General features: G+C 43.4%; 2 protein-coding genes across 5 annotated transcripts in view; one reads left to right on the top strand and one right to left on the bottom strand.

Annotated features, from left to right (window-relative positions):
- The window catches only part of CAP1 (cyclase associated actin cytoskeleton regulatory protein 1), a 31,553-nt gene extending 30,659 nt beyond the window's left edge, over positions 1–894 (top strand). For all 4 annotated transcript variants that reach the window (XM_073665615.1, XM_073665616.1, XM_073665618.1 and 1 more), the window contains exon 13: positions 151–894. In XM_073665615.1, the coding sequence (XP_073521716.1) occupies positions 151–234 (84 nt within the window). In that variant the 3' untranslated portion in view covers positions 235–894. The remainder of the gene's footprint in view (positions 1–150) is intronic.
- On the bottom strand, positions 846–25,012 carry PPT1 (palmitoyl-protein thioesterase 1). The gene is made up of 9 exons (XM_073665619.1): positions 24,827–25,012; positions 24,637–24,746; positions 22,710–22,837; positions 17,845–17,915; positions 15,892–15,994; positions 13,787–13,877; positions 9,941–10,039; positions 9,770–9,841; positions 846–2,653 (listed from the first exon to the last, which is right to left on the bottom strand). The coding sequence occupies exons 1-9, from the start codon at positions 24,930–24,932 to the stop codon at positions 2,531–2,533; spliced, it is 903 nt and encodes a 300-aa protein (XP_073521720.1). The 5' UTR covers positions 24,933–25,012; the 3' UTR covers positions 846–2,530.

Raw genomic sequence — 25,012 nt, forward strand, 5'->3', positions numbered from 1 at the left:
GTATGACTTCTCTGTCTATAGCATTGCTATTAAATGTTTTCTTTTTAGAAGTATATAGATTTAGAAATCAAATGGATAAAGCTACCATCTATCGTCTGCTTGCTAATTCTTCTGTTCTATATCCTAACTATGTACTTGGCTTTATTGCAGAGCGAGTTTCCGGTACCAGAACAGTTCAAGACTGTTTGGAATGGTGAGAAGCTGGTGACCACAGTGACGGAGATAGCAGGGTAGAAGCAGTAACCCGTCTGCAGTGACATGGGCTGGACACAATGTCCTCTCCAGCCCTCTGTGTTCTCTCTGCTGCTTCTTTCTTGAGGATTACTCTAGCTGTAGGTAGAGACCCGATCCTCACAGCTCCATGCTGATAATGTCCTACTGTACCACACCTAATTAGTGCCAGAAGTCCACTGAGAGCTGCTTATGCTAATCTGCTGTCCTACCCCTCCTGTGCCAATTAAAAGGGAGAGGTTCTGACTGTCAAACGTTAATTCTGGGTAGTGGCTGGATGACCGGTAAAATGTTAATTGGACCAAAGTTTAAATAGCTAATGAGCACTTTGCAAATGGATCTTGTTCATTCCATGCACAGGGAATAATACAACTCCTGACTATTGGCCGACGCTTTTCAGCACTTCCAGGGTTTACTTTTTATACATAAGTATTTTCAGAAATATGCAATGGTTTTCCCTCTTTGAATTACTGTCCTGGCCTGTCACTTCTGTACTGATCCTAAACTAATATAATGCCAATGTGTACTGAACATTTCCAATATGTTGTAAGCAGGTTCTGCTCTGATATTAAGGGAACGGAAGCAGTCCTTGCACAGATTGTGGAATACACAAGTTTACAAATCAAGCATTTTATTAAAGATTCAAAATAAAGGAAAAAAAAATGTCTGCTTTGTTTTTATGGGGTGTGGGGGGAGAGTTGCTTTCAACAATACAACATCATGAAAGTGAACTTGTTTTCACCAGACAATATATCACACAATAAGTGATACCCAATAGGATAGGTGATAACTTCTTGATCTGTGGGAACTGACTAACTGATGGAACCCACCATTGATCAGCAGAACAAGGAACTTTTATCCCCAATTGAATGGAGTGACTGTGCGCATGCTCGACCACCACTCCATTTGTTCCCTATGGTGCTATAGAGCGCTGTACTTAGCTTTTTCCGGGAGCCCCATAGAGAATGAATGGAACAGTGATCATGCAGACAGACCTGTCACCTCATTTTGTAACTGGAATAAAAATTCCTCATTCTGCCTAGTGTGGGGGACCCTGCCTCACTACAGAGCATGTACATAAAGTGCAGCACAGATTCATCTCAACTAAAAGCTTAGATCAGGAACACAAGACATTTCACAAATTTGTATGGAAACATTTACAGCATATACTGCATTGTATTACTGTACACAACTTATATATTTCAGGAGTCAGTCCATTTTATACAGACTCCACAGCCCTGGTGCAAGCTCCGGCCGCGATGACTGCGCCGTCCAGATAGCACAGCAACACAGAATGCAGTGATTGGCTCGTCTTGTCACCTAACTGATGCAGCTAGTCAATGAATGTTTCTCTGGCTGAAGCAGTTAGAAGAACTCAACAATCACAGGCGTCAGCGTTCCTGTAAAATCTGGATAATGCGGTGATCATTTCCAGCCTTGCACAGAGCTGCCTATGCAAATATGCCTTAATTTATTTTGAATAGATAAAATATTTTACACGTCTTCTGCTCCCCTTTTATGTTTGCCCCTCGTAGTCAATACTTAGAGATTTAGTCCTGTTTAAAACGTGGATACGTTTTCCATATATTCAGATGTCTTTTCCCATACAGTGATGTAAATAAGATTTCCCAGAATCTTCCGGCACCTACTAATTTCCTTTTGAAACAAAGAATTAGACACATTAAAATCTAACGTACCCAATTGTATGTTGATCAATGAGGTTTTTTTTGTTTATTTTTTAAATGCTGTATACTGAAAAAAATGGCCACGAAGAGTACTAGGTAGTGACTTATTACAACTATATGCTGTAATAGAGCATAGAGATAGCTGTATAAATGCATCCTTGCATAGCTATTTGACCTGTACATAATCAGAGTAACCACTCATGAGGACCACAATGCATCGTCTGGCTGCAAGGTCTCCCGAATTGATCGTGACTGCCATACTATATGAAGCAGTCATGCTCCAGTCGGGAGACCCCACAGCCGGTCCGTGATCAGACAGAGATCCACAGCCACCTGCATGAGCCCTCAGTTGGGTTTTGCAGTAATGTTAGAGCCCTCTAAACAAGGCATTACAGGAAATTTCATATAGCCAAAAGACTAGAATCACAGCTACAGCAGTTAAAACAATATCATGAGGGACTCTAAAACTTCCCTGGTAAAGATAGTAAAAGGAGGGAGTGTTATTTGCAGATTAATGCCGGTTATTGCTATCAGCTAAACTGTAGTAAAAGTACTACTCCAGTGCAATTGATTAGATGCTTTTTGCCAAAAACAGTCTCAATACAAAAAAAAAGTCAATGGATAAATGGTATGATGTTCTCATTGAACCATTCTTCTGAAAACTGCAAGTGGTCTCCATCTGCAGCCAAAAACACCAACTTCCCAGCCTTGTCCATTTCTCTCAAACCCAAACGATCCTATGACAAGAAAAATTGATAAAGCATCAGAAAAAAAATTAAATGCAGAGTTCCTGCTTTACTGTTGAGATACCTTTAGACATGCTGTAGACAAGTTCTCTTTAACTTCATTGGTTAACACAATGCCAAGGTCTTAAAGACCCACCCCCTATGAAACTGACACCAGTTGGAAAAAAAATTGTTGGGGCCCCCTATTGGACTACACTCTCTTAGAAATTAGAAAGATCAGTTTAACCTCGGCTAGCTTTTTCTATCGCACAGTGGCATTCCAGCCCTATGTGCCATTTGGGCTACTGTCAAGCAAGAGGGTGGGGGAGAGAAATAGTGGAGACAAGGGGTCTCCGGAGATCTATCTGTAATAAAATTTTTGCCCACACTTCCATCCTGCCAGCAGGCCCGAACATGCAAGCCTCCAGTTCATCTCTGACCCGCCCCCGATGATGCAGACTGCGCAAGTTCCACCCTTCCCTTGATGTTTCAACAGGAAGGTGGACTATCTCCTCAGTACTGGTCTGTGTAGGGGAGCAACCTACACTGCTCAAAAAATAAAGGGAACACGTAAACAACAGAATATAACTCCAAGTAAATCAAACTGTCCACTTAGGAAGCAACACTGATTGACAATCAATTTCACATGCTGTTGTGCAAATGGAATAGACAATAGATGGAAATTATTGGCAATTATCAAGACACCCTCAATAAAGGAGTGGTTCTGCAGGTGGGGACCACAGACCACATCTCAGTACCAATGCTTTCTGGCTGATGTTTTGGTCACTTTTGAATGTTGGTTGTCCTTTCACACTTGTGGCAGCATGAGACGGACTCTCCAAGCCACAGAAGTTGCTCAGGTAGTGCAGCTCATCCAGGATGGCACATCAATGCGAGCTGTGGCAAGAGGGTTAGCTGTGTCTGTCAGCGTAGTGTCCAGAGGCTGGAGGCGCTACCAGGAGACAGGACAGTACACCAGGAGATGTGGAGGGGGGCCGTAGGAGGGCAACAACCCAGCAGCAGGACCGCTACCTCCGCCTTTCTGCAAGGAGAAACAGGAGGAGCACTGTCAGAGCCCTGCAAAATGACCTCCAGCAGGCCACAAATGTGCATGTGTCTGCACAAATGGTTAGAAACAGACTCCATGAGGGTGGTATGAGGGCCCGACGTCCACAGATGGGGGTTGTGCTCACAGCCCAACACCGTGCAGGATGCTTGGCATTTGCCACAGAATACCAGGATTGGCAAAGTCGCCACTGGCACCCTGTGCTCTTCACAGATGAAAGCAGGTTCACACTGAGCACATGTGACAGACGTGACAGAGTCTGGAGACGCAGTGGAGAGCGAACTGCTGCCTGCAACATCCTTCAGCATGGACCGGTTTTGGCAGTGAGTCAGTAATGGTGTGGGGTGGCATTTCTTTGGAGGGCCGCACAGCCCTCTATGTGCTCACCAGAGGTAGCCTGACTGCCATTAGGTACCGAGATGAGATCCTCAGACCCCTTGTGAGACCATATGCTGGTGCAGTTGGCCCTGGGTTCCTCCTAATGCAGGACAATGCCAGACCTCATGTGGCTGGAGTGTGTCAGCCCGCCCGTTCCCCAGACCTGAGCACATCTGGGACATCATGTCTCGCTCCATCCACCAACGTCACGTTGCACCACAGACTGTCCAGGAGTTGGCGGATGCTTTAGTCCAGGTCTGGGAGGAGATCCCACAGGAGACCATCTGCAACCTCATCAGGAGCATGCCCAGGCGTTGTAGGGAGGTCATACAGGCATGTGGAGGCCACACACAATACTGAGCCTCATTTTGACTTGTTTTAAGGACATTACGTCAAAGTTGGATCAGCCTGTAGTGTGTTTTTCCACTTTAATTTTGGGGGTGACTCCAAATCCAGGCCTCCAGTGGTTAATAAATTTGATTTCCATTGATGATTTTTGTGTGATTTTGTTGTCAGCACATTCAACTTTGTACAGAACAAAGTATTCAATGAGAATATTTTATTCATTCAGATCTAGGATGTGTTATTTGAGTGTTCCCTTTAATTTTTTGAGCAGTGTATATGGCTGCCAAAATGCCCCTGTAATTCCTTGTGGTTAGAAAGATAGACACCAGAGGTCAAAGCTCCTGTTGCTACTACATTCAGGCCATCAATCCACTCTTCGTCATCGTCTCAGTTCCCAACTTTGTGTTAAGAAATCATTTTAAATTTTACACGGATCATAAAATCCTTGGTCATGCTAAATACACCCTCGCCTCCATTCAGTTCAGAGTCTCTCAACCTCAGGCTCTATGTCTACTCTGCTGTTTCTAACATTATGTCCTCCCTCTATCTAAACCTTTACAAAACCAAACTTCTTGAGTTTCCTCCTTCTAATAACCTACCTAAACCAGATACTTTTTTTTCAGGGGTAGGTCTACTATAATCTCATGCAGCAGGCTCATTGTCTTGGGGTTATATTTGACTCCGTTTTTTCCTTCACTCCCTACATCCACTCACTCGTGTGCTCATGTCACGTGCACCTCAAAAATAGCTCTAGAATCCATAATTTTCTTAACCTTTGAAGATGCAAAAACTCTTACTGTCACTTTTAAAGGCCTGCCCAAAACTAAAATTGAGGTCTCTAATGTAATTTATATCTTTTCTGAATCAAATAATTTTTTTTTATTAAAACCACTTTACATACCAGTTTTTAGTTTTTCTTTTTCCAAATAAGAGGAAAGTAACATAGTTACAGATTAGGTAAAGGTATTAACTAGCCTTGGAGTAGAGACAATATCCATCTAACCAAGAGCCGATTCTCACTGACTGTTCTAATCTCTTTTCTAATATACTTTTTAATTAAAAAGGCCCTACTGTACCCTCTCTACTCTAATTGCTTTATTTTTAGGCAGTGTGCCCACGATGCGTTTAAGCGTTTCCGCTGCAGAAACGCTTAAAAAACGCTTGGTAGAAGGTCTGCATGTTCCCCAATGATCATCCGCATGTGCTGTGCACATTCTGCGGAAATTTCCGCTGCGGGTTATCATTGCGGGAAAAAAACGCAGCACTACCAATTATTCTGCGGAAGCGCTGTGTTTTCGCCGCCATTGACTTGCATTGGAATGCATGGAATCCGCATCACTACATGCGGAATCCATCCGTTTCAATGTGCGGATGGTACCCGGGTCTGGAGAAGAGGAGACTCTCCTCCGGACCCGGTACCATAGAACCTGTAAAAAAATAAATAAAATAAAAAATAAATATGATACTTCCCTTCTGATGGCCCCCGGTGCGCTTGTCTTCACTTGCCGGCAGATCGCGGTGGACTGAAGGACCTGCGCTGACGTCATTTAGTCATGTGACGGCAGGTCCTTCAGTGTACCGCGAGCTGCCGGCAAGCCAGGACAGAGCGAATAAAGACTCCAAGGGCCATTAGAAGGTAAGTATAATTTTTTTACCATTCTTTAGGTCACACTATATAAATCCATGCCGGTTGCATGGATTTATATAGTGTGACCAAGTTGACAAGCACTTTCCAAGTGATGCAAAAATCGCTTGGAAAGCGCTTGTCAACCCGCATGCGGAAATGCATGTGAAGAACGCTTCACATCCTCATGTCCCTGGCAGGAAAACACATGTACAATCCGCATGCGTTTTTTCTGCCAGGGAGATGCAGAAACGCTCAGGAAAAAATCCAGAGCATTTCTGCATTGTGGGCACATAGCCTTACAGACTTCTTGTTTGAAAATCCACAGTGCATGCTGGGATACTCAAACAAGACATCATCAGGGGGTCTCATCACCACAGCCTCTGTCCCCACCCTGAAACTGTTTCAGGGGCTGGGTTAGGCCCTGCCCTACTGCGCATGTGCAGGTTGTCAATTCCAACGCATGCTCACTGTGCAATATTCTTTTTAAAAGGGACTCTGTCAGCACAGAATTACTGTTCAAGTCCCGCCACTCGGTGCTTCATGGTAGGGCCAATCATTTATATACACTTTACCACCTGCTTATTTTCCTCAATCCCCCTCCCACCCTTTTTCTTTGATTGTCAGCTCTGGCTTCATAGTGCCAGAGAGGGGTAAAAATAGATGAAAACCAAGCAGGTGGGAAGGTGTATTTAAAGGTTTGGCCCCGCTGTGAAGCACCAAGCACCTGTACTTTGTTTCAACAGTCATTTTGTGCTGACAGACTCCCTTTAATTCACAGTGACAGTGTGCCTCCTCGCCAACTCCATCGAGAAGTGACGAGCCGGTTCAACCGTATAGTCAGGCTGCGTGCACACGATGCGTTTTTCATGCGTTTATGCTGCGGAATTTCTGCAGCGGAAACGCATCAAAAACGCATGGTAATCCGCACCCCATGGTCCCCAATGGCATTCCGCAATGTCAATGCACATGCTGCAGATTTTTCCACAGCGTTTCTGCAGCGCAAATAAATCCGCAGCATGTTCATTAATTTTGCGGAAGCGCAGCGGAATTGCCGCCATTGACTTGCATTGAGACGCATATAATCCGTGTCTGTACATTTGTACAAGCGGATTCTATGCATCTCTATGTGCGGATGGTACCCAGTTCTGGAGGAGAGAAGACTCTCATCCAGACCTGGGTACCATTCTACCTGTAAAAAAAAGAATAAAATAATAAAGTTTATATTCACCTGTCTGGCGGCCCCTGCAGCGCTTATCTTCCAAGACCTGAGATGACGTCGCGGTCATGTGACCGCAGGCTGTCTCGCGAGATGCCGGCAACCCGGAAGAAGCCAGGACGAGTGCGACAGCACACGCGGCGGGGGATCGGGGGCAAGTATAGCTTTTTTTTTTTTTTTTACAGTCACACTATATAAATCCATGCCTTTTGCATGGATTTATATAGTGTGACCTAGTTGTCAAGCACTTTCCAAGTGATGCTATCACTTGGAAAGTGCTTGTCAGTCCGCATGAGGAAACACATGCGTTAACGCATGTGGATACGCATGTGAATCCGCATGTATTCTGCAGGAAAAACGCATGCACAATCTGCATGCGTTTTTTCTGCCAGGGAGATGCAGAAATTTTCTGCTTCATTTCTGCATCGTGGGCACATAGCCTCAGTGCGCATTATCAGGATTAAATCATTCTCATTTGGACTACTGCAACTCTCTACTAATGCATCTCCCTCATACTAAACTGAATGCAGCAGCAAGGGTCATTTCTATCCAGCCGCTACATTCTCCCAAATCATTGCACTGGTTGCCCATCTACTATAGAATACACAATAAAAAGTCACACTCGCCCATAAAGCTCTCCATTTTTCCGTTCCAGGCCTTTGGCCTCCAGAGGAAGCTGTGCTCCAACACTAATCTTCCTTGCACTTTCACTGCTCTGTCAGGATTCAGCATCTTCCAGTGGGAAGCACCCCATCTACACTATTTCCATGTTTTTTTTTTCCCAGTCGAGGGACCCTAAACCCAGGAGAGTGGACTTTTCTTCCAAGAATCTTCTGGAAAAGGTCTCATAGATGGTTGTCTTGATGTGGGAATTTTTGCAGCAAGTGTATACCATTGATTTTTATCTTATGGTGTCAAGTCAGGGACCTTTGTGGTTTAATTGATGGTCACTACTTGAAACTAGTTTGCTCTACTTACATCTTTTTCTTCTCTGGTCTTGAGTTCTTAAGTAAGTCAGTCAGATGACATCCCAGTCTTGCTTTTTCTGTGCTAGTAGGCAAGTCTTCTCATAAGGGTGAGGCCCACTGCGTTAAAGCTTGGAACTGTCCCCTAGTTTTGGCTACCTGGCAGACTATCCTTCAGGTAATTTGTACTCTCTTGCTCAGGCTCACTTCATGTAAGGCTTCTGCTATTGCAGGCTTAAAGGAAACTGACAGCCGGCCCTAATGCCAAGTTTGCTGTCAGTTAGTGCCAGGAGCGCGGTTACAGCCGCCGCCTCCTATACACAGAGCGGTGACTGAAACTGTGCCGACGCCGCCCCTGTGGCTGAACATTGAATGCTCCCGGTGGCGGCGCTTTAAGTGCGGGTGCCACAGTGTGTCAGAATGCTATTAACCTGCAGATTAATAGTATTTTTTTCACATGACAAGATCTCTAAGTTGTATGGTGCTGCAGTCCGCTGTGAACCAGATAGGAAAATCTATAATGCAGACTTTCTTCCCAACTCTATAGGACTGCTTTTGAACGTTTCACGGTACTTGGTTCCCCAATGTTGTTAATAAAAATGATTGCAATTTTGTACTCACCGTAAAAGCCCTTTCTCATTGAATGGGGAACACAAATTCCACCCCTTTAATTCTTTTCCTCTCCTGAGGTCCGTTGTCCTGATATCTTTGGGATTTCCTTCCCCTAATTGACATGTTGCTCCTTTAGGGTTAGATTTGCTTTCCTACTGCTTTTGGCCCCAGAACTGATCTGCCTTATTATGGAGGAGAGTGGATAGCCTACTGGTCAGAGCCAATACTATTTTTTTCTAGCTAGTGCCTATATCTATCTACAGTACTGTGTCCCCAATGAATTCTACAAAAAAAAATGTATGTTTTGGCAAGTAAAACAATCCAAGTATTGCAGTGTAAACTTCCTACATTGTAGCAATGCTAGAAGTAGCTAATGCCCCGTTTCTGCTACCTACAATCGTATATCTGCTGACCAAACCAGGAGCCTCCATCTACAGATAAAAATCTCAGGCTGAAAGATTAGTAGACCTAGGAAAGCTCTATTAACAATAACCTTGCAGTGTAACCGGCTGATCATCTGATAAACAAAATGCTTGTTTGTCGGGTGAAATGATTTTTAAGCTTTATTAAAAATCATTGTTCTCGGCAGCGCATTGTCCTAAGTAAAGAAGACTTGTGCTGCCCAGAGGAGTGGCATCATCATTTTGTGTAGTCAGAATGTGTAAAGAGGCTTTTAAACTACCGACGATCAGCAAATATTTACTGAACAGCAGTAGTTTAGAGCCGCTGGTCAGTTCATGTAAATTAATCCTTACACTGAATAACCAAATAAGAAATATATATGAAAATATGTTTTGTATCACAAAGTAAACTAAAATACGCCGCTGCACTTGGCTTAGAGCCAATACATCAACACAAATCTAAAGAGTTTTATGCAAAAATTTGGAAGGTGCTAAAATATAAATATTTAGACCATTACCTCTGTATACAGAGAACTCTCTTGTAATGTAATCGTCTCTTTGCTTTGTCCAGGTCTATAGAATCCGAACCACTAGAAGAAGAAGAAATCAGAAGTGAACATTCCTAACATGAGGGCAAGACTGAGGAATTAAAATCATTAGGATTATTCAGAATATTAACTTATACGAACCTCAGAGTCTACAGGATCCACCATGGAGTCCTTGAGGAATTTCACCATAACAAACTTTTCCAGAGTTTGTAGATTGTGCTTGTAACTCTCATTTAGACCCTGTTAAGACAGAATATAAATTAAGAAAAAAAAAAAACACAATACATGCTAAAATAACTAATAAGTACAGTTGGAGACAAAAGTTTTGAGACTGACACAAACTTTGGTTTTCACAAAGTTTGCAGCTTCAGTTTTTAATGGTGGCAATCTGAATTAACTCTGCATTATTATGCTTAGTGAATAGATGGTCAGGAAAATGCAATATCAATCCCACTGAGAACCTGCTGTCAATCCTCAAAAAGCGATGGACAAACAGACACAAATTGTGAAAAACTGCCAGCACTAATTAGTCAAGAATGGGTTGTGACGAGTCAGGATTTGGCCCAGAAGCAGATATCAAGCATGCCGGGGGGAATTGCATGATGTATTTGTCAATAAAAGTGTAAAAACTTATTAAGGCTGTGTTCACACGATGCGTATTTCATGCGTTTCCGCGGCGTTTTTGCAGTTGCGTAAACGCCGCGGAAACGCATGAAAAACGCATGGTAGAAGGGAAGCAATGTTCCCCAATGGAAATCCGCATGTGCTGTGCCCATGATGCGGATTTTTCCGCAGCGTTAACGCTGCGGTCAAAAATCCGCAGCATGTCAATTAATTTTGCGGAAACGCGGCGATTTCGCCGCCATTGACTTGCATTAGAACGCGCCAATTCCGCAAGACAGCATCTGTACTTGCGTAATTGGTGCGTTCTAATGTGCGGATGGTACCCGGGTGTGGAGGAGAGGAGAGTCTCATCCACACCCAGGTACCATTAAAAAAAGCTGTAAAAAGAAGAATAAAATAAAAAATAATGTATTCTTACCTTCTGTCGGCCCGCGCAGCGCTCCCGCTTGGTTCCCGGCACTTTGCAGTGAGTTGTAGGACCTGCGGTGACGTCAGAGTCATGTGACGGGTCACGTGACGCTGACGTCGGCAGGTCTTTCAATTCAAAGTTGCCGGCAGCCGGGAGAACAGATTGAGCAGGACAGCGCGGGCCATCGGAGGTAAGTATATACACGCTCTCGGTTCACACTGTATAAATCCATGCTGTTTGCATGGATTTATATAGTGTGACCTAGTTATCAAGCACTTTCCAGGTGATGCTAACATCGCCTGGAAAGCGCTTGTCAATCTGCATGCGGAAACGCATGTGAATCTGCATGTGGATCCGCATGTATTCTGCAGGAAAAACGCATGCACAATCTGCATGCGTTTTTTCTGCCAGGGAGATGCAGAAATGATGCAGAAATTTTCTGCTTCATTTCTGCATCGTGTGCACATACCCTAAATGGTTATAAATGAACATCAGTAACCATGGCTAAGAGATCAAAAAACATGGAAGTAGAAAAATGTGTGAAAACCAAAAATTTGTCAGTCTCAAAACTTTTGCCCATGCCTATTTTAAGCTCACCTGCCAGATTGACATGTGAAGAGCAAGAAAGTTGGATTGCTTGGCTTCTACAGCCTCTACGTACCATAGGAGTGTTGTGGAATCTATGTACTATCAGTCTGTGAAGGCCCCCATAAACAGACTAATATCAGTGACCGGTTTAGCCGACATTTTATATTTGGGAACGCGAGAGCACTCAACCAAGCAAGTGCTCCTGTCTATGGGAGAGTCAGATGAGGTGGCAGAGGGCCCAATAATCGGCCACAGCATTGTTCGTCCAATAGCCATACACACTAGACATCTAATGTCTATGGTCGGCTTAAGCTTGTTGAATGGCAGATTAACCCCTCAGTGACTGGGCCAAATTTCTCAAAATTATGTACAAAATATATCCCAGTGATTTTGAGATGTTTTTTTTGACACATTATATTTTATGATAATGGTAAGTTTAGGTTGATATTTTTATAAATGAACAAAATATCAGAAATTTGACACATTTCTAAATTTTTAAACTTTATCTGGATTAAAGGGATAATCATTCAGTCATACCACACAAAATAGTTAATGAATTAACAATTTTCCTCACGTCTGCTTTACAGCAGCACCATCTGTAAAATATTCTTTTATTTTGTTAGGATGTTAAAAGCTTTAAAATTGTAGTAGTAATATTTCTTTTTTTTTCAAAGGAAATTTACAAAACTGATTTTTTTTTTCTTGGGGACTTATACAGTTTTGGGCTGTGTGCCGACGATGCGTTTTTTTAAGCGTTTCCGCAGCGGCAAAAATGCTGCAGAAACGCTTAAAAAACGCATGGTAGAAGGCCTGCCATGTTCCCCAATGATAATCCGCATGTGCTGTGCACATGCTGCGGAAATTTCTGCTGCGGATTATCATTGCGGAAAAATCCGCAGCACTACCAATTATTTTGGGGAAGCGCTGCGTTTTCGCCACCATTAACTTTCATTGGAACGCATGGATTCCGCATCACTGGATCTGTAGATGCGGAATCCAAGCGTTTCAATGTGCGGATGGTACCCGGGGGTGGAGGACAGGAGACTCTCCTCCGGACCCGGGTACCATAGAACCTGTAAAATAAAGAAAATAAAAAATAAATATTATACTTACCTTCTGATGGCCCCCGTGGCGCTTGTCCTCCCTTGCCGGCAGATCGCAGTGGACTGAAGGACCTGCGCTGATATCATAGTCATGTGACGGCAGGTCCTTCAGTGTAGTGTACAGCGAGCTGCCGGCAAGGGAGAACGGAGCGAAGCAAGACTGCGGGGGCCATCAGAAGGTAAGTATAGATTTATTTTTTAATTTTTAAACATTCTTTAAGGTCACACTATATAAATCCATGCCGTTTGCATGGATTTATATAGTGTGACCAAGTTGTCAAGCACTTTCCAAGTGATGCTAAAATCAATGGAAAGCGCTTAACAACCCGCATGCGGAAATGCAAGTGAAGAACGCTTCACATCCGCATCTCCCTGGCAGGAAAAAACATGTACAATCCGCATGTACAATCCGCATGCGTTTTTTCTGCCAGGGGAGATGCAGAAATGCTCAGGAAAAAATCCGGAGCATTTCTGCATCTTGAGCACATAGCCTTGAAGTGACTTTGGGAGAACTATATATTGGAAAACCCCCAAAAGTGCTACCATTTTTTAAAAACAGCCCCCTCCCCCCCACACACCTCAACATATTCAAAATTGCTGTCAGTCAGTTTATTAACCCTTCAGGTGCTTTTCAGGAACTAATGCAAAGTGGAATGACAAGGAAGAAAAATACTATTTTTACCACCTAAATGTTGCCAACTTCTGAACAGGCAGCTATAGCCAGCAGACTCTAAGGCCGTTATTTGACTCAGAATTGCCAAGGGAAGCATCAGGAGCACACAATCATGATCTCAGGATGCTGATTGGGCAAAGAGGAAGCCACATACTCTGTTAACCATCTACATACAGTAGTCACTATTGACAGCACCATCTAAGCAGTTAAACGCCCATGGTCGGAGCCAACACTGATCATGACTGTACAGCTGACAGCTGCTGGATTGTCACCTTGGGGGATACTTTTCACTTGTATCTAAGGTCAGTTTTAAGTCGTATTGGTGGTCACTAAAGGGTTAACCTCGTAACCCTTATATCTTACGCCAGACCAATCTTTTAAACTAATGATTGATAAATTTCAAAAGGTGCCCACTGCCTTTAAAACACAAGGCGTGAAAAAGAGTTGCAAAAAAAAATGGCCATATTGTCCTATGTTTTCCCCTGGGAATACATGAGTGATGTCTCTGTATATGGTGACACATTTCCCTTATTCTGAATGCACATAAACTGCTCCTGATCATGTATTCAAAAGACAGAACAAAAACTCACACGCTCCTGGTTGATATCCGCTAGGAAAATGCTGCCATTTCTGTAGTGCTCTTCATTCAGAGGATCATGCCAATACTCTGCCTGTACCAAACTGAAAAGACATGTTACTTTATTTCCTACAAAACCATCCATTACAGCTGATGATTGGCAGCAGCAGTCACATCTCTGCAGCATGAAGCAATACTGGTGGGGGTCCAGGCAGTGTTGTAATCTGAGCACAGGGGCAGTACGATTGTGTTGAAAAAACCATTCTGAGCATTTTGTAGAAATATAACTTGCTGGTTAATATGCCAAATGCAGACATAAGTAACACAGCAGTATCGACATTCTTCTCAGTGTTCAACTAGCCTTACAAAATAAAAGCTGATGATTACTAAAGTCAACTGCACCATGGTTTTGTCACCCGCTTTAATACTCCTGACAATTTTTAAAGGGTGATAACCAGGACTTAAAGGGGTATTCCCATCTCCAAGATCCTATCCCAATATGTAGTAGGTGTAATAATAATATTAGCAAATACCTACAATTAGAAATGTAGTATAGTATTTTTGATTCGCTATGTCTCTGTCCTCATGTGCAGGACCTTGGATATCCATGGTTACGTCCACTGATAAAGTGACAGTTAGCTAGCTGCTAGTGGTCGTAACCATGGATACCTAAGGTCCTGTGATGCCTGCACATGAAGTAAGTGGCATAGCGAATCAAAAATACTATACATTTCTAATTGGAGGTATTTGCTAATATTATTATTACACCTACTACATATTGGGATAGGATCTTGGAGATGGGAATACCCCTTTAAGTCATTAATATCAAGTCATCGGGGGATTAGTCACCTAGCACCCCACCAATGTTCAGTATATATAGCAGAAAAGTCTGAAACATGTGCACATACCCTTTGGTTGGATACACAAATCATGCAGTAAACATGCGGAAACAATGATTATTTAGCAAAAACGTGATTAACTACAAATGAACACACAAACCACTGCCTACATGATTGTTAACCCAAAATATATAGCAGCGAGGGCAGTCCACAGCAATACTATACTAAAGATAGCCAAATTGTAGCAACAATGATAGTAAATGAATGCAGTAATAAAGTGCAATGGCGTATATGAGAAATTGCTGTGTCCTGCAGACTAGTCATATATAATAGACAAGTAGGAGCAAGAATTGAATGGCGGCTATAGTTTTATGTACCTGGTATAAAGTGCAGTGCCTGCTGTGCCCTTTGTCCTACCCAGACGTGCATTTGGCATCTAGCTTTCTCCAGGGGTTTGTTCGCTATGTACATCTGGCCACTGGAGGAGCTATAAAAAGTGTCAGACCTCCATAATCTGATAATGATGACTTAGCCTAAGTATTTATAGCTGCTCGGTGATATGGTTGAATCGCTCCCGTGTGCATGATTTGCGACTGACCGTTTTATTACATGGGAGGAATGTCTATTTCTTACACATTCCTCACATGTAATAAAGCTGTCAAACAGTTGCAAATCATGCACACGGGAGCGATTCAACCATATCACCGAGCAGCTATAAATACTCGGAGCTCGGCCCGAGCATACTCTGAACAGAACATACTCGCTCATCACTATTAAGGATCCTAAAGTCTACAAAAATCCATTTAAAGGGGTATTCCCATATGTAGAAGTTATCTATCCACAAGTTTGTCTCTTATTTTACACTTTACTGAATAATCTGGAAAGACAGATTTCTGATCCATTGATGGGTTAAATCTTAAAGATCTCTTGCTTGTTATTTGACAATATCCATGTCTCACCATTGGAAAATTTGAGCATACGCAACCACTGCCCCATTCATTTCCTGGGGAGTGCAAGAAAAAGTAGTGATTGCACTATGGCAGTTCCATAGCAAATGAATGGAGCGGCAGTCATGCGCCTCACTTCAGTTCTTTTCTAATGCGGATAAAAGTGCCCCATTCTGGTGAACAGTAGATTTCCCAGCAGTCAGACCCACAGATCAGTTGTTAGTTTGACATTTACCAATAAAGGGTTATTAGGATAATACCTTTTTGATAGGGGATAACTACCAATGACCATAACAGCTTCCAAAAAGAATAAAGCAGCTCTTCATACTCACTGTTCCTGCACAAGTTTGGTATAGGCACCAGCATTTAAAGTCTCTCTGATCCAATCACAAATGTGGGAGCTTTCTCCAGGACATCGAGGAAAGCCATATACGCCTAGAGATAAAGCCAAAGTAATTAATAAAACTATACACACCATTACATGCTCAACAGGTTTTCACCAAAAGCTGGGGGGTATTTGCTCCATATAATGCCCTGCTCACGTGTCCAATTTAACAGATCATAGCACGGTTTCAGAGCCAAATCTGACAAAAGTCAGCCTTCACTTTACATGAATAGGGTTTAAGTGCACTCTGGCAGCAAATCCACAGCAGAAATTGGGATGTCCGTCTCGGAAGCAGGGGGAAGACCACAGTCAGCACAAAGGCTTTATCAGAAGGGAAAAATGCACTGTAGCCGTGCTAGTTCATAGGATAGAGCAGAGGCAGCAGCATTTTTGCATGGACACCCTTATGGGCTAAATCTGAATCTAGGAGCAGGCTACAAGTGGATTATTAGGTAGTATAAAATGACTGAAGGAACTAAAATTGTAACCTGAAACTTGGGGTAACATTTTTAAACTTATGGTGGGACAGTTACATCAAACTGTAAAACACTTTGAATAATGGCAACATTTTTTTTGCAACATGAACTTGCTCAAAAAATGTCTAGGCGTTTTCAGTTGGCCAGTTTAAAGCAGTTCTGCCAAAATTGGCAAAGTTGGGAAGGAGCCAGGGTGTGGTTACGACCGCTCGTCAAATTCACGGAACGAGATGGCATTTCTACATAGAGAGGGAGCCATATCTCAGGATGGAAAAGCACAGGAACACAAAAAAATAAAACCCAAATGGACCCAAAGAATTAGAGGCCAAGAGTAGCATCTAGATCTGTGGGTCAAATTGATAGGCGCCTTCTTGTCCCCCACCAGGCACTCAGTCATGTTTTGCGATCTACTTCCTCAGAGAGCGACGAGGAGCAGGAAGGGCATTTTATAGAATGAGGAATGTGTATGGCAAACATCTTGTTATCGGGCACCACTAACAGCACTGGTTTATCCCGCGGCAAAGCAGGCACGCCCCTGGCAATGTCACACAGGCGTGCCAATTGTGCATCTAGTGACAGAACAAAAAGAAGCAGGGACAGACACCAATACAATGAAAGTAACCCTATAACTGCCAGTGGATGTGAAATTGATATGGCATATGCAGCAATGTGAAGTAATATAATGAAGCGTGTGCAGTTTTAGAATTAAATTTACATGTGTATAATCTGACATCCATTTCATCCTGTTATCGTGCAGTAGGACATTGATTAGCGTTTTTCTGATCCCTTGACTTCTTGGTGTCTCTTGTTCCCTCACTCTTGATTTAAATTTTTTCTTGTGTCTGCTGTGTCATACTTTATGCCTGCGATGTCATCATTTTAAGTGGCAAGAATATCCCTTTAACAAATTAAAGGTCAACATACACAGACTAAATCTGTCCGAACAGCCGATGTCAGCAGGATCAGCCGGCATTGTAATGTGCATGGGGGCCTCCCGACTGATGTCAGGGGAGAGAAAGATCAGGCCTGTCACATTTCCAATGGCCAATCCTTTTGTTCTCTGGGAGATAAGCTGCCCCAAAAAAGGAGTAACAGCGGCTCTCTTAGGCTAGGTTCACATGACTGATAGACAAAGGGTGGAGTGCGATCTGATAATTGGATGGAACCAGTGCATGCTGCAAGAGGAAAATAAGAAATTAAATTAGACAGGTGCATGGCCCATAGAATAACATGGGGAAGAGTGCCATCCGTCAAAACAATGGATAGCACTCACCCGATTTTTACGGTCGCATGCACGAGCCCTTAATGCTTGGTCATGCTGAGCACTTGTACATGGAAGAGTGAGGGTGGATGGCTGCCAGCAAAAGAAAGTTTGGCAAATAGCTATCAAATTTGTACAGGAGGTTTGTGTGTCTGTTATGTACCTTGGTGCTGTCCTCCAAATGAGATAAGATTTTTCATAGGAGGTGAAGGACATCTCTGAGCAACAGCCCTCCTGCACAGAAATAAAGAAAAACTGGTTTAGCCACAAACGTACAGACACGTTTCTATTATTTATGTTCAATATAAATGTGGTAACGAACCAAAGCTAGTTTTTAGTAATTATGCAAGGTTTTAGATAGAGAAAAAAAAAACTAAAACTTAAATCTGGTGGAAGAAAAACTAATTTTAGAGTTGTCATCAGATGGAGTTATCAGTCCAAACTCACCAGGAGCACAAATGTGGCTCAGACGAGCCTACAGGTCCACAAAAGGGAGGTGAAGATCAGCGGCACACAAGGAGATTTGTGGCCGCATATCATTGTGAGAAATCCAACATGTTAGATCTTTATTATTCTACATAGAAATTGGATTGTTGTAAGAACTCAGAAGGATCAGTGAGTTTAAGAATGGTTGTCCAGCTCCTTGAAATGTTTTAAGTAAAAGCTCCAAGTGTATAAAGTAAAGGGAGTAATACTCACCTTCTTGGGCGGCTTCTGGCTCACCTGCTGGTCTTTGTATCTCTGTCGCCAGTGATGACATTTCGCCACAGGTATGTGACCACAGCAGTTGTGACATTGGTGTTGGGTCTGCTACAGACTATTAGTTACTTGTCCATGTCAAAACATCACTGGAGGCCAGGATACAAGTAAGAAAAATAATAGTTTGTTATTTTATAGCATTAGGAGCTTTTGGTGAAAATTAAAGGGACTGGACAAAGCCTTTCAAAAGGACCTATCGCCTCCTAGAAAACAAGAATAAAAACAGATGTACAGTAAAAAAAAAATCCTAAAATTTAGTGATAAGAACTCTGGCCCTTTAAGAAGGGGAGACAAATGGGACTCTATTTTGACAGCTGTGAAAAAAAATTCTAGCTTCTGATATACAAATGTGTAGGGGAGAGACTAGGGGACTTCAGCAGAGATTAGTGCTCCTGTCTTACTTCATACTGAGTTAGTATGAAGACACAATGTGAGATGGGCTCCTGTGTATTATGGAGCAACAGGAGTGGGGTGACTACAAGCAGCAACTGAACCAAATCATGTCACAACCTCTTGTGGATGTTTGTGTACACTATGTGGGTAAGGACTCAGATTAACACTTTACAGGCTGCCTATCGTTTTACAAACATCTACATCCCTTTCCTGCAGGGTTAAGCCTTTAGATGTAGTTATGTCCTCCTTTTGCAGATTAACCCTTTACAAACAGTTGTACCCCCCTCTTCTCTTTGCTTCATTACATACAGGGACATGCCAATATATGGCTTAATAAATTCAAGCTACTGGCAGGAGGTGATGAAAATGTCAGCACAACTTATGTTTAGTGGATTCACTGCCTAGACATACAATGGTGAGTGACCATCAGGTTTTGATTTTCTTTAGATGAAAATATATACCGTATATTCCGGCGTATAAGACGACCTGGTGTATAAGACGACCCCCCTACTTTCCTGTTAAAATATCGAGTTTAGGATATATTCACCGTATAAGACTACCCCTTTTCCAACGCATACCAAACACCGGTAAAAATTTAAAAAAAACAGATTTGAATTTAACATGGTCCTTTTTTTAATTTAAATTCTTATGACATGCAGGTATATAGCAGGAAAACTGTCACTCAAACATATTAAAATAGGGGGGACCCCACGTCATTTTTTGGGGGGGTCCCCCATTCTAATAGCTAGTAAAGGCTAGGTATTCAGCTGGGGGCTGATATTAGTAGCCTGGGAAGCTCCGTGGGTATTACCCTCTTCCCAGACTTCAAACATCTGCCCCAGCCGTCTGCTTAACCTCCGCTAGAGACTATAATGATGGTGGATCCCACGCCAATTTTCTTTTTAAAAAATCCTTTATTTTAACACTAAATGACAATTGAGGGGTTAATAAAGATGCAGTCCCTAAATTATTAATTTTGTAATTAATTTTTCCCAAAAATGTTGACGTGGGGCTTCGCCCTATTTTTGTGTCCAGCCAGGTACAACTAGGCAGCTGGGGGCTGGAATCCGCAGCGCAGGGAGGCCCAAGCTTTCTGGGCCCCCCCCGCTGCAAATTGCAGTCCGCAGCCACCCCGGAAAATGGCGCGTTCATAGAAGCGCCATCTTCTGGCGCTGTACCCAACTCATCCAGGGCCCTGGTGCGGTGGCTCACTGGGTAATAAAGGGGTTAGGGCCAGCTTGGCATTATCAGCTGGCCCTAAGCCCGAAATTCATGGGGTCACGCCAATATTAGACATGACCACCATGAATTTCTAGTAAAGTAATTAAAAAAAACACAAACACCCAGAATAAAGTCCTTTAATTGAAATAAAGACACAATTTTTTAATGTTCTAAATTAAACCATACTTACCATCACGCCCATTCCAGCTGAAGCCAACGATCTCCTGCAATAAAAGAAAAATAATAAAGCAACCTCATCCTTACCTCTCCATGGTTCCCAGGACCGGTCCAGCTCTGCTACATTCACATGACAGGCTGCACCGCAGCAGAACGCTGCCGTTCAGCTTGCCATGCGGCAGACACTGAGAAGCGCAGGCATGCTTGTGCTCCTCAGTGTCTGACTGTGACGGCATCCAGATGAGCCGAGATCATGTCCAATGAACTCGGCTCACCTCATGCACGTCACTGACAGCGTGGGAAAATTCTCCTGCTCCCCGCATGCGCAGTAGAAGTTTCCCACGCTGTCAGTGACGGACGTCCAGGAGGTGAGCTGAGTTCATTGTCGGCTCATCTGGATGCCGTCACAGCCAGACACTGCAGAGCGCAAGCATGCCTGCGCTTCTCAGTGTCTGCGGGATGGCGGGATGACAGGATGGATGGCAGCGTTCTGCTGCGGTCCAGCCTGTCATCTCGATGTAGCAGAGCTGGAGCTGTCCTGGGAACCATGGAAAGGTAAGGATGAGGTTGCTTTATTATTTTTCTTTTATTGCAGGAGATCGTTGGCTTCAGCTGGAATGGGCGTGATGGTAAGTATGGTTTAATTTAGAACAATAAAGATTTGTGTCTTTATTTCAATTAAAGGACTTTATTCTGGGTGTTTGTGTTTTTTTTAACTTTGACTATGGGGTTAGTAATGGGGGTGTCTTATAGACGCCTCTCCATTACTAACCTGGGCTTGATGTCAGCTGGCATTATAAGCTGACATCAACCCCAGCCCTATTACCCCACTGCCACCGCTACAGGGCAGTGGGAAGCGCGAGGCTAAGTGCCAGAATTGGCGCATCCTATGAATGCGCCATTTCTGGGGCGGCTGACGGCTGGTGTTTCTAGCCTGGGAGGGGGCCAATATTCATGGCACCCTTCCTGGGCTACTAATATCAGCCTCCAGCTGTCTGCCTAGCCTTTGCTAGCTATTAAAATAGGGGGGACCCCACGTCATTTTTTTGGGATCCCCCATTTTAATAGCTAGTAAAGGCTAGGTATTCAGCTGGGGGCTGATATTAGTAGCCTGGGAAGCTCCGTGGGTATTACCCCCTTCCCAGGCTTCAAACATCTGCCCCAGCAGTCTGCTTAACCTCCGCTAGAGACTAAAATTAAGGGGAACCCCACGCCAATTTTTTTTTAAATAAATCCGTTATTTTAACACTAGATGACAAGTACAGTAACCAGCACTGTCCCTGTACTTCATATATATGTGACTGACATGTTTCTATCTATCTAATCTATGTGTGAAGCTCTATTCTTTCTGTTATAAATTGTCGGGTACCGCTGCTGAATTGCCGGCCGGCTTTTTTAAAGAGACAGTGCATGAAAACACTATTATTTGTTTTAATAAATCCTTTACACTAAATGACAAGTACAGTAAGCAATACTGTCACTGTACTTCATATATATGTGACTGACATGTTTCTATCTATCTAATCTATGTGTGAAGCTCTATTCTTTCTATTCTAAATTGTCGGGTGCCGGCTTACGCCGCTGCTGAATTGCCGGCTTTTCATATATTGTCACAGAAGCGATGCGAACTTCCCTGCTCCGGACACAGCGCAGCGCTTCTGTGACAAGTGAAAGCTGTCGGCACAGAAGCCCTGCGCTGTGTCCAGAGCTGGGAATACGCAGCGATGTGTCAGTTTCAGCACAGAAGCGCTGACTGTCTGGACCTACCGCCGCCGTATTTTAACTCCCTCCACCTTATATTAACTCCGACATGGCAGGGATACGGCCACGGCAGCTTATTAACACCCCCAGAGTATCCCCGCATGTCAATTTCTGAAAGTTCAAAAGCATTACCGGCGTATAAGACGACCCCAGACTAGACAGAAGATTTTTCAGTCTTCAAAAGTCGTCTTATACGCCGGAATATACGGTATCTACATCTCATTCTACCATTATATTCTATGGAGCAGTGTGTTGACAAAGGCAAACTCCTTCCAGATCTCAGCACCAGGCTCTACTTTACCATTTGGATGCTATATACAATCCGTTTGCCCCTCACAGTTGGCATCTCCCAGACAAGAGAATCTCACCAGATTTGGAGCTCATGCTAGTGAACTGAAAGTAAAATCTGCATTGCTGTAATATTAATGGAAAGAATCTCATTTGCTAATGATATATTTCAGAAACGTCTTATAATTTCGTCTTCTGTCATTTTTTTTTTTAGATTTTTTCCATAATCAATAGATAATCTTTGAAATTAGAAGGAGTTGCATAGTTTGCACAAACCCTGTTTGCATGCCCATCGTTAGGGCATAATGGCTTACAGTCAAGAGGGTCCCTGAACCCAGCCCTCTTGTGGTCTGCTTATCATTAGGGGACGTGCAAGCAAACTTCACATTCTAAAAATGATAAACTACAAATTTAATAAGCATTACTTACAGAAACTGCCCACCCTGTGAGAAACCCATGCCATTGTAACCATTCTGAAGTCCGGGGTCCTTTGCAAGTTGCTCACAAACCATATCCAGTTGTTTATTCACATTCAGAAAGAAGCTGTTCTCCATGTCCTAGGGATATAAAAAAAAAAAAAAACACACACACACACACACACACACACACACGAATCAAGTTAGGAAATAGGCCATATTGTTAAAGCGCACCTGTCAGCAGGATTGTGCTCAGTAAACTACATACAATGTCAGGTGGGCGACATTACACTGATTAATATGATACCTTTGTTGATTAAATCCGTCCTGTGGTTCTTGTGTAATCTTTACTTTCAGTTTGGAGATAATGATATGCCCATGCTTCAGGGCGGCCTGTGGGGGGCGCTCTATCTGGTGCTCAGCTTACATATTCATTTTTATGCTCTTATGACAGCTCACTGACCTGCCTCCTATTTTACCTAGCCCCGCATTACTAGATACACTATGTAAAATAGGAGTCAGGTCAGTGAGCTATCATAATAGCATACAGATAAATAAGTAAGCAGAGCACCAGATAAAGCCCTCCCCAAATGCCGCCCCGAAGCACGAGCGTATCATTATCTCCAAACTGAAAGTAAAGATTACACAAGAACCACAGGACAGATTTCATCAACAAAGGTATCATTCTAATCAGTGTAACGGCGCCAACCTGACAGTGTATGTAGTTTACTCAGCACAATCCTGCTGACAGATGAGCTTTAAGTAGAAATCATGAAAACTGATGGCGCTCACTTATCAAGTAAAAGTTGCCATGATGTATTAGAGAATGGAAAAGTGACATAAGTAAATTTTTTGTGAAAACAAGTGCTTTTAGGTAGAAACACATGGAACATGTATGGGGTTAAGTTAGCACACCTTCATCTATTATTCTATTTTGTGTGCAAGTCTTCTCTTGGATGATAGTTGTGGTCAGAAACCACAGATTTCACAAGTGCTATCTACTCACACAACAGATTTGCAAAAATTTACACCATGGCAGAAATTATATCAAACATCTACATCATCTAGCACCTTTTGGCATTTCATGTTGCCCTTGAACCATCAGGCAGGTTTCATTAAACCTAAGTCTTAGTTTATCCATGCATTTCTAGGGGGAATAACTACGTTCTAAGAAAAAATCACTCCGGCATTTTTATTCCATAAGGAGTACAAGTATTTACAGAAACAGACCGGTCAGGAGAGCCGAGAGTCTACGCAGGGCCTAACTAGCAGGAAAGGATTACTAAGCGGACAGCAGTGGTTTCACAGTTGTGTATATGATGCAGATTGCACTTTAAAGCGGCAGCTCACTGCGAAGTCACTCCTTCTAAAGTGCTATATTCCCCAATGTAAACTAAAAATAACACATGCTCCCCTCGCACACCGACACCGTTCCAACGATGGCGTTAGGTGGCGGTGTGACATTCTTATGCTGGTAAGCACTGCAGCCAATCAGCGGCCACTAATGGGCAGCGCTCTCACTGTCTTCAGACATCTGAGGTTCATCCAAGATAAGTGTAAGTGACGTAGTCCATAAGAGACTACTGATTGGCTGCAGCGCTCACGTGACATTACGCCTTGCTATCCCCGGGAGTCCAGGTGCTGACATTAGAATGGCGCCGCTGCGGGGGGTATCAGTTATCTTTATTTTACACCAGTGAATACAGTATATAACAAGTGGACAACCCCCCTAATCAGAGCCATTTGGGCTGTGCCCCAGGTCCACCACTGCTGTACGATCGGACATCTTGTGGCCGTCACTCGTTTCAGTGACAGTATGAAGAGGCCGGACAGGTCATCCAGCTGCACAGGCATTTCCTACCACTAACCAGCACAGATATAGTGCAGGGCGCGGCAGCACACCGGGCATCCCCTCACCACACCGCATGGCGGACTCTCACCTCAGCAATAGTGCTTCCTATCTTTAGGGACAGGACATATATGCCAGGGATTTGCTGCTCCACCATCTTCTTGATCCCGCCCATACTGAAGGGGTTGCAGCAAGAGTCACCTGAAAATACATGTTATGGCAAGGCAGGGCAGTAATGAAGAGAAAGCAGGTGCCAGAGAAGAGCGTCCCACACTTCTCACCCATCCCGTGCCAGATCACCAATGGCAGCGGATCTTTTCTTCCCTGAAAGGCCTCCCCGCAGGACACCACGATCCCGAGCAAGATCGCCAGCCTCACCCACTCCATGTTACCGGGAGCGCCTGACTAGCGGCAGTTCCTGTTGTGGTCATATGATGCTGACACGTGATCTTCATGGTTAAGTGGGC

This window comes from Phyllobates terribilis, unplaced genomic scaffold, assembly GCF_046119375.1.
Source record: "Phyllobates terribilis strain yellow unplaced genomic scaffold, ASM4611937v1 Scaffold_2__4_contigs__length_985480577, whole genome shotgun sequence".
Lineage (NCBI taxonomy): Eukaryota > Metazoa > Chordata > Amphibia > Anura > Dendrobatidae > Phyllobates > Phyllobates terribilis.